The following is a 10,798-nucleotide window of genomic DNA, read 5'->3' as shown; positions in this document are numbered from 1 at the left end:
TATATATATATATATATACACACACACACATACATATATATATAATTTCATTTATTTAATGTATATGTTACATGATGTGTAAATTAGGTGAAACTTCTTTTTTTTTTTTTTGTAAAAATTTACTGTATTTACATTCAAACCTGACTGGCAACTGTTTTTTCCGTGTGAAACGTAGATAATGGAGAGAAATAGCAGTTGAGTTCTAGAGGTGCCAGCGGCTCATGATTCGCTGAATGTCGTCATCACAGGAAAACGGCGGCGCTAAAGTAACGGCCAAAACATGCTCAAATGAGCTGAGAGACGCTGAACTCTACAGAGCGAGAGCAACAGAAACACAGATGAGACGCAAACGAGACAGAAGACTTGAAAGTGACCTCCTGAAGCGCTCCGTAACTGCAGAGGACGCTCAGGACCGCCACGTCTCTCATGTTCCAGATCCTTCTGCCTCGAGTCCCACGAGTGATTGTCACCAAGGGTTTGTGTGAAAGAAGTGTGTCAGACAGAAGATCTGGGCATCAAAAGTCCTAATGATGTCCGTGTCCCAAAGGAACCCTTTCTATCGCGGGTTTACGGCCTTCTCTTTGCGGCCCTCGCAGTTTAACAAGGCTGAGAAATTCCACTCTCATTACAGGCTGGAGGAAGGTGGGGGGCATCGTAAAAAATCTCCTCTGAATTATTCATTTGCTTGATTTTCTGACTTTAAGACCGACTTTTAGGGACGAGAGCTGCTGTGCATGCTAGACTTCTCTTTGCTTTTCCCTTCACCCCATCCCAAAACACCCCGCTGGTACAGAAATGTGTTTACAAACTGGACTGACAAATGCATTCTGTTAAATAAATAAATATATTATATACTCCATCTCATTTCATCATCATATTTTATATAATAAATATATAAAATAAATTCATACTTTATTCACTTTTAAAAAGCAGTATTTATAATACAATATTTAATAAATACACATAAATATAATAATATAATAGTATGTAATATGAAATGAACAGTTCTATATAAAATATTATTATTTGAAACTTATTATATATTAAGTACATGTGTAAATAATGTGTTAAAAAACAAGTGTTTTATTAACATAAGTAATATACTAAAATATCACTAATATATGTACTTGATTAATACATTTTTTATATATTATATGCAGCATCTCATCACCACTATATCACGTTAATAATATATACATAAACTAAAAGTATTCTTTATTATATATTAATAAAAAAAAAAATTTTTTTTTTTTTTTAAATGTTAATATTTATGATAAATAAAATATTTGAAAATTTTATTTTTATATATATGTATATATATACAAGCATTTTTTAATAATCAATAAAAACATAAAATAGCATAATTACAATCTAAACACTCTCGGCGGTACTAACCTGAGGTCTCGTCCACGCGCTCCTCCACTGTGTGCTCCTTCTGATGGACCCACTCGCTGTTGCACTTGAAGTAGATCTGCGTGGCCGGCGTGGCTTTGCAGTACAGGTTAACGGGCTTGTTCTTGACGATGTACGCCTCCTCCGGCTCCATCAGGAAGTGCGGGAGCGGCTCGGGCGGATCCGAGGGGAACGTCTCCGGGAGTTCACCCAATCCCAGATAGTCGTCATCTACAGAGGGAGGAGAAGATGAGAAGAAGTGAGTCTCAAGCACATCAGAGGGTGGTTTATTGAGATCGTGTGTTTGCCCGCAAGGTTGTGAACTACTGTTTGCGACAGCTAAAGAGAAACAGACCCAGATGCGCATCATGGAGAGACCGTAATCAAATGCAGGTTGTGCATGTAAGGAAAGAAATATATTCCAACAGGCATGAAAACAAAGGCACTTCGTTTTTTGTATTTCACTTCTGCTCTTGCTTGTGAACTAGTCCAGCTTATACTTTAAACTTGTTAGTGTGCACTACAAATATCATTGAAAAATTAATAGAACCTCATTTGTAAGTTGCTTTGGATAGAAATATCTACTGAATGAATAATAGATAGATAGATAGATAGATAGATAGATAGATAGACAGATAGTAAATTCTTTGTCCTCTCATTCGCATTCAATTTTAACGTGTTGTAGGCAATTCATTTAAATTCAAACTTTGTATCTTGTACTTATGAATCGTGCTGTATGTATTTGATCTTGTATGGCTAGAAGCGTTTGCGTTCACATACAGTATGTTTGGTTCCTGAGACTAAATATGTGAGATTTCATTTCCCACAAACCTGCGGCTGTCTTCTTCAACCGGGGGAATCTGGTTTATTTAATTCCACAGATATTTGTCTGGAGACGGGTAACCGTCCCCTGTAATTACGCTTCGCTTTCATCAGAGCCCTGCCTCACCGGTGTCTTCCTCATCAAACACAAACCTATATTTATCTGATGCTGGCAGAGCGACGGGGCTCACGGAGAAAAGCAAACAGGAAGAGGCAATCGACATTCCCTTCGAGGACTATGAAACGGTACTGGAGACGGATTTGGCTCGATACGTCCTGTGTTTGCCGGTCGCGTTTAAATATCTGCCCTCTGACTCTACGTCTCTCCACGAGAGGGAAGCGCAGAGGCGTTCGACACCTGCAAATACGCTTTCTATTCTTAACAACCGGCCGCCAGACATCAATTATTTACACAGGAGCGAGAATGAATCTGGAGCGAGAGACAGAAAGGACAGCAGATTTTCGGTCACAACTCTGTGTCCTCGGCCGAACCGCGTCCAGACCTTGTCAGAACGTAGCATTGACATCACATCAATATCAGCCATGATGTAACGGGCCTGTGTCTGAGTGCTGGGGGAACGAGGAGATGGAGGTGAACGGGTGAGACTGCATTAGCACATAGAGCCCCAGGGGATTCTGGGTAGAGTGCGACTGCTTTCCATCACATGTAGGTCCTAAATCACACCTGCCTCTAATCACCTGCTAATTGAAGGGGAGCTGTAACCTCGGCTTGACCTTCTGCATGGGACACATCTGTGCGTACACATGACCTACTGAATGGAACAACGGGAAGTTGAAGCCTTTTTCAAAAACTGTAACTACATTTAAACATTTATAAATTGTAATGTGCACAAGTGGCTATAAGGTTGCAAGTAGGGCTGTAGACTGCATTAGCACATAGAGCCCCAGGGGATTCTGGGTAGAGTGCGGCTGCTTTCCATCACATGTAGGTCCTAAATCACACCTGCCTCTAATCACCTGCTAATTGAAGGGGAGCTGTAACCTCGGCTTGACCTTCTGCATGGGACACATCTGTGCGTACACATGACCTACTGAACGGAACAACGGGAAGTTGAAGCCTTTTTCAAAAACTGTAACTACATTTAAACATTTATAAATTGTAATGTGCACAAGCGGCTATAAGGTTGCAAGTAGGGCTGTCAAGATTCCCCGGTTCAATTCGAGTACTCAATTTTAAAAAAAATCCATAATTTTTTTGTTGAGTAATCGGCAAAATACCGGAAGTGGCGAGAATCCATGAAATGGCATTATGAGACCGTTTTCCAAGGAATGCGTGATATATTAAACCCATTTAAAAATCATAATAAAGCATAATGCTATTGTGAATTCACAAACGCTACGATTCAGTTAAATAAATATATGCGCTGCGGGTTTAAAATGCGCTTTATTACGGCTCTGTTCACAGTAAATGCTGCTCCACACAAACTGTTACCATTCACATGCGTGGAGCATCTCAAACTCCATCTCTGCATATTGTTGTGAGTTTGGGTTTATTATAATGTTAATCTGGGAACAATGTGCATCAGATTTAGAAGGTAAATCATTTATAAACCTACGCAAACACTGGAGAATACATCAATAACTTTCTCAATATGCTAACTGTTCATCGCGACTTCAAAATAAAAGCTCAGACCCTCGCTCTGAGTTACATGTTTTCATGTCCACATATTCAAGAAATTACAGTGGCTGCAGCATTTCTGTCATAAAGAAATGGCCAGATATTAAAGATCAAGTAGACATTTGAATTAAATGTTGTTTAGTCAATTGTAAACCAGGATTAGATCGTGCTGTACAGTGTAAAAACAGTAGTCAGGCTGTTGGCGCCTCTGCAGGCTTTTGATAGCCTATAATGCATAATGTACATTAGTTCTATTGTTTATAATACATTAATTTTTACCAGTTTTGTTCAATAAAACCATATGATTACTTGCTTTTGATACTTTATTTGAATAATTATTATTGCCTCATTTCTCAAAGTCATTTTAAAGGCTATTGTTCACTTAGGTCTATTTTTATTACCACAAAAAAATTAATTATAATTATCAGATTACAAAAATCAAGCACTTGTAATTAGAGTATATTACATTTTATAATGCTTATAATCAGATTACAGTTACTTTTTTATGGATTACATTATTTTACGGGTTTACATTAAAAAAAAACATGGTTTAATGTAATGTTTAAAACATTTTATGACGTTGAAATCAAAAATGGAATATATTTTTTTTCGCTTTGCTTTTTTATATCAGAATTGTACATTTAATGGTAAGTTTAAAACAAGTTAGATTCAAAAAAAAGTAATTTAAAAGTAGTCAGATTACATTACCTAAAATGAGTAACCTAGATTACGCTACTAACTACAGTTTTCATCATGTAATCTTTAATCAGTAACTTCAATTTGTAAGTCATCCAGCAAGCTTTCTGGGTGTGCTCTGGATGGTTTCTAGGTGTTTTCTTCCCGTCTGGAATGAAAAGAGTCCTACATCCTCAAGTATCTGTGATCTTCTGATTCTTCAGTGTGCGTTTGTGGGATTTTTCCACCTATTTTATCATCCAGCAGAGGAAAACCATAAATCAGATTCACGTTTACTCAAACCCTTAAGCCTGAGCAGCAGTAATACTAACATTCGCCTCAGTGAGACCCACTAATTATTTATTGAACATTAGTGTATTTTGTGATATTGCTGCTGCTTTGTATTACTGTGATTTTACCAGTGATTTACCTCTCCACTTTGAGCCAGGGCCTAACTACCCTCTTAACCATGGTAAAAATCACTGTAACAGACAGCCTCTCGGGGCTTATTGCTTTCAGTCTATGAATGCATATTGGCTCTCTTTAACAAAAATGAAAACACATGGTGCTGTACTTAAAAAAAAAAAGCTGGCACAGGACATTAACATTCGGTCTCTATAGGGCACACCACGAAAACACAGGAAAAGCATTCAGAGAGCTTCCCATCGGACGGTATCTAAGCAAACCAGGGCAGGTTTATCAGTTCGACAATTAGCTGTGGACCAGAACTATGACCCGGTGCGACTGCCAGCCCTGCAGAGCATGATAACTATCTCAGTCACACACACATGCATCCAAACACACACACTTGAACATTTCTCGAAGTGAGACCCACTAATTATTTATTGAACATTAGTGTATTTTGTGATATTGCTGCTGCTGTGTATTACTGTGATTTTACCAGTGATTTACCTCTCCACTTTGAGCCTGGGCCTAACTACCCTCTTAACCATGGTAAAAATCACTGTAACAGACAGCCTCTCGGGGCTTATTGCTTTCAGTCTATGAATGCATATTGGCTCTCTTTAACAAAAATGAAAACACATGGTGCTGTACTTAAAAAAAAAAAGCTGGCACAGGACATTAACATTCGGTCTCTATAGGGCACACCACAAAAACACAGGAAAAGCATTCAGAGAGCTTCCCATCGGACGGTATCTAAGCAAACCAGGGCAGGTTTATCAGTTTGACAATTAGCTGTGGACCAGAACTATGACCCGGTGCGACTGCCAGCCCTGCAGAGCATGATCACTATCTCAGTCACACACACATGCATCCAAACACACACACTTGAACATTTCTCGAACGCTGTCCTCATGCCAAACCACTGATGGTCATGTAAGCCTCTCAAATGCTCGCAGACACCAAGACGTCCCCGACTCCTGCCAGCGATCCAGACCTTGAACCAAAAACTGCCTCCTAGAATGGAGGAAACTGTGTCTCGCAGCAGACCTGAGAGATCAGACGGTGGCATGAAAGGCTTCGGCATGCCGTCCCCGCATGCGATCTCCAATTCATCAACCTCCACAGCAGCAGAAATAATAAATAAAAGAGGCTCTCTGGTGAAAAAGCTCTCGAGAAAATGGAAAAACATGACAAAAAAATGCCCTCACGCCAACAACCCACTGATTCACGATCTCTAGTGGACAAAAGAGACAGAAAACCGTTCACATTCAATCCAGCATCAAACCCACGACATAATGCAGCACATGCTGCGCCCATCAGCCCTGTCTGTCTATAAGGCAAAACCATTTATTTTTTCATGCACTGGTTAATTTTGAGATTTCAGTCTATTTAGCTTCCATAGCATGTCTTTTTAATGAACTGGGGAAAGCATGGTAATGCCTATCTTTACCCTATTCATCTATTGTGCCTTGCCTTAAAGGAATAGTTCACCCAAAAATGAAAATTTGCTGAAAATGTTTGTTTGTTCATGGGAACTGATTTGGAGAAACGTGTCATTGCATCAGTGTCTCAGCAATGGAAAATCTGCAGTGAATGGGTGCCGTCAGAATGAGAGCTGATAAAAACATCACAATAATCCACAAGTAATCCACAGCACTCCAGTCCATCAGTTAACATCTGGAGAAGACAAAAGCTGAAACAAATCCATTATCAAGATGTTTTTAACTAAAATATGAGTCCATAATAACTCTTCCTCCAGTGAAAAAGTGTTCTGGTGTGAATCAGGAGAGAAATCTGCACAGATCAAGCAGCGTTTAAACAGCTCTAAACACATATGTGGCTGGATTTTGATGTGAGAGATAACAGGAGATGAACTTTCACTGGAGGAAGAGTTATTATGGACTCATATTTTAGTTAAAAACATCTTGATAATGGATTTGTTTCAGCTTTTGTCTTCTCCAGATGTTAACTGATGGACTGGAGTGCTGTGGATTATTGTGATGTTTTTATCAGCTCTCATTCTGACGGCACCCATTCACTGCAGAGCATCCATTGCTGAGACACTGATGCAATGCTACATTTCTCCAAATCTGATGAAGAAACAAACTTATCTACATCTCAGATGGCCCGAGGATGAGCACATTTTCAGCCATTTTTGGGTGAACTATTCCAGGTTTTCTGGACAGTCGACCCATAACAGTAGATTGGTTTTGTCCCAGTGGTCCGAGGGGCCTGTGTTGGGCTCCGCCCCGTCTGCATGCCATCACGCCAGGCTGCCATGCTTTGATGCTGGTGCTCGGGGATGTAATTTGAGTCACAGTTATCACAATCACATCTAGAAAACACAACCACACCTTCCCCTCGGAGAAACAGGCCTTCCACCAAATTAAAACTAAAGAAAAACAGGACTGAAAGGCTCTGACCTTGAATCATGTACATCCGTTAAGTTGCCATCACAGGCTGAGCATCCTTTAATTGCATGTTTTGTAGCTTTAGCAGTCACACTGCACAGCCACCACATGACCTTCGTCACCTCTGGAAACTAGAACAACACGCTTAAGGCAATTAGCGTTTCATCTCCTCTGATGCAATGTTTCATGAAATCACCCGCAGTTGAAGCCAGTTTTTACCCATGAATCTGCAACCCTTTAGCGTGATTTTAATCAGAAACCTCCCAAATTGCTTTCATATGAAGTGAGATTAAAATTTAATTTCATACGTTTCCACGGAGGATATAAGAATATGCAAAAGGGATCATATTATGCCATAGTACTATAATAACCAAAAAAGCTTTTGTGAATATCAATCCACATGAATTTGGATTATGATGCTTATTTTATTGTTTACATAAATCTAATTAAAACAAATCTAGAGGGGGTAAAATGGGTTTTGGCTTCACTGAGCAACTAGACGCCAAGATCTTTTTTTATTTGTCCAGTTAACGGCATCAAATCAACTAGTAACCAGGCACGTTTAAGATTTTTTCAGCAGGAATATAATGCATATTTTATGCATAACTTTTGTTTGCAGCTATGACATTAAATTAACTAGTTTATTTTATCTGCATGAATATTATGCATGTTTTGTGCATTAATGTTGTGTCCAGTTAAGACCATCAAATCGACTTAGTATACAGGCAAGTTTAAGATTTTTTCTGCAGGAATATAATGCATATTTTGTGCATAAATTTTGTTTGCAGCTATGAAATTAAATCAACTAGTTTATTTTATCTGCAGGAATATTATGCATGTTTTGTGCATTCATTTTGTGTCCAGTTAAGACCATCAAATCAGCTAGTATCAGGCAAGTTTCAGGTTTTCTTTTCTTTTTTTTCCCCTGCAGAAATATGATGCATATTTTGTGCATAAATGAAACCAGAACACTTCTTTGAAAAGTAATAACCGTAGCATCATCGTGCCTCTCAATTTATAAAAGTACCACAAGATGCCCTACATTTGTAAATATTGAGAGTGCGATGCCATGAGAAACTGTAAAGTGTGAGCACATCTAATCCGCACTGACATAATGCCGTATGACGTGCTCCGGAAACTGCAGCCGGAATGAAAGCTTGACTGTATGAACACAGACAGAGATAGATGCAGGCAGCGAGCAGGAGAGAAGGTCAGCGAGTGAATATTCCAGCAAAAACTCTTCAATTGGATTTCTCCTGCTGGAATGCTTCATGAAAATGAAACCGCACTCTCGTAAGCTATAGCAACTTTCATATAAGACAGTGTTATTTTAGTATAATTTTTAAACAATATTATATTTTTATAAATATTTTCTAAATTACATTTTTTATATTTTCCATTTTAATGTAATTTTTTTTTTTATTATTATTACTTTTTGAGGTTTTTAATAAGTCTATATATATTTTTTATTCATTTTTATTTTTAGTTATTTTAGTATTTCACTAAATACATTTTTGCATTAGCAACTAGCTGAAATAAAATAAGTTTAAGTTTTATTATATTTTTTTATAATTTTGTTGAGTTTTTTTCTTACTTTGGATTTTTAATATGTCTATATAGTTTTTTATTCATTTTTATTTCAGTTTTAGTTATTTTAGTACTTTAACTTAAAAGTTTGCTTTGGCAACTAGCTAAAGTAAAGTAAAAATTTTAGCTAAAATAAAAGTTTTTCTTTTCTTTTTATGTTTAGTCACGTTTGTTGTATGTTTGTAATTGTATTACTTTTAAGGGGTTTTATAAGTCCATATCACTTATTTCAGCTTTAGTTTAACTTATTTTAGTACTTCAACTTAAATTAAACTCAATTTTGCCCTGGCAACCAGCTGAAAGAAAATATATATTTTTTAATATTCTATTTCATTTCAGATCATGTTTATTTTATTTTAAGTAACATACATGTTTTTTTTAATGGTTTTAGCTTTATTTAACAATAGCACCCCTGCTTTGGAGTTGCTGAAACTCAAGAGGTCTTTATCCGCTCATCTAAAATATCAAAAGTCTCATCTCAACAGCAAGAGACACCAAAGATCTGCTTGAGGAACTCAATAACTCAAAGGAGCGGCTTCTTAAAATAAAGAGGTTGAGTCCTTTGTAGCTTCACCACACGAGAGGACGGACTGTTTGAAAAGAAGTGCTGGATGCTGGATGCGGACAGGGAAGATAACCAGCTAAAACAAGTGTGATAACATTCATGTACGAAAACAAACACCGAGTCCAGTGCAAACCCTCTTCACCTCCCATTCATATAGCGGATCAGAGATGAAACGCCACATCGGGGGAGTCCAGGCTCGCTCTATAGTGTGTCAGGGCCCAAACATCTTCAAAGCCAGACAGAAAAACCCAAAGACAACACAAGCCCCTGCATGTGCCGCCCGTGTGCTGCGAGCAGGCCATGTGTATCCAAACAATCCGCTCTGACAAGAGCTTGCTGGGAATAAATGATGTAGGAAGTGTCCTCGGAGCCTCTCGGTTCGGGTTCAGCGGGAAAGCATCTCCATCACCCACAGCCTGATTGTTTTTGTCAATTAACAGAGCTTCCCCAGAGCAGCGCGTGCCATGTTTAATGCAGATCGATGCTGGATGTGTGTGAAATCCGCTGTCTCTGGGTAATGCGTGCTTTGACACGATTTTCCTGCATCTGAAGCGTTTCTGAAAGAAACTAGAGGAAAATACTGCAATAAAACGTTTTTGCCTTCAACAACTCACTGAAATTAAATGTTTAATATATTTTCAATAATTTTGTTGCGTGTATTATTGGGGCTTTTATTACGTCTATTTAGTTTTTTATTAATTTTATATCATTTTAGTTTTTTTTATATTTTTATTGATTCTGTTTGTAATTTTATTATTTTCTGGGGTCTATATAATTTTTTTTTAATAATTTTAAATTCAGTTTTAGTTTATTTTAGTAATGCAAGTTAAACTAAAAACTTTGCTTTAAAAATTACCAGAAACAAAATAAGTTTACGTTTCTTATATCTTCAGTAATTATGTTGTGTGTCTGCAATTTTATTACTTTTTGGGGTTTTAAATATGTATACTTAAAAGTTTTTTTTATTTTATTTTAGTTTTTGTCTCAGTTATTTTAGTATTTAAATTAAACAATTTTGTCTTGGCAACTAGCTGAAATAAAATATATTTATGGGGGTTTTAAAAACATTGTTTGTAATTTTATTACTTTTTAGATATTTTTAATACGTCTGAAGTTTTATTAATTTTTATTTCAATTTTAATTGTATTTTAGTATTTCAAATTAAACTAAAATTTTGCCTTGGCAACTAGCCAAGTTAAGTTTGTGTAATTTTGTTACTTTTGGGTTTTTATTCTTTTTTATTTCAGATTTAGTTTCAGTTATTTTAGTACTTCCGGTTAAACTAAACGATATTTAGCCTTG

General features: G+C 37.2%; 1 protein-coding gene across 1 annotated transcript in view; it reads right to left on the bottom strand.

Moving 5' to 3' along the window:
- The window catches only part of LOC107558977 (netrin receptor UNC5C-like), a 205,884-nt gene that overhangs the window by 111,926 nt on the left and 83,160 nt on the right, over window positions 1–10,798 (bottom strand). Inside the window, exon 2 of the mRNA XM_016242686.1 lies at window positions 1,396–1,623. Coding sequence (XP_016098172.1) covers window positions 1,396–1,623 — 228 coding nt within the window. The remainder of the gene's footprint in view (window positions 1–1,395; window positions 1,624–10,798) is intronic.

This window comes from Sinocyclocheilus grahami, unplaced genomic scaffold (genome assembly GCF_001515645.1).
Source record: "Sinocyclocheilus grahami isolate Dianchi unplaced genomic scaffold, SAMN03320097.WGS_v1.1 scaffold669.1, whole genome shotgun sequence".
NCBI lineage: Eukaryota > Metazoa > Chordata > Actinopteri > Cypriniformes > Cyprinidae > Sinocyclocheilus > Sinocyclocheilus grahami.
The sequence above is the reverse complement of the archived record's forward strand: the minus strand, read 5'-3'. Positions and strand labels throughout refer to the sequence as shown.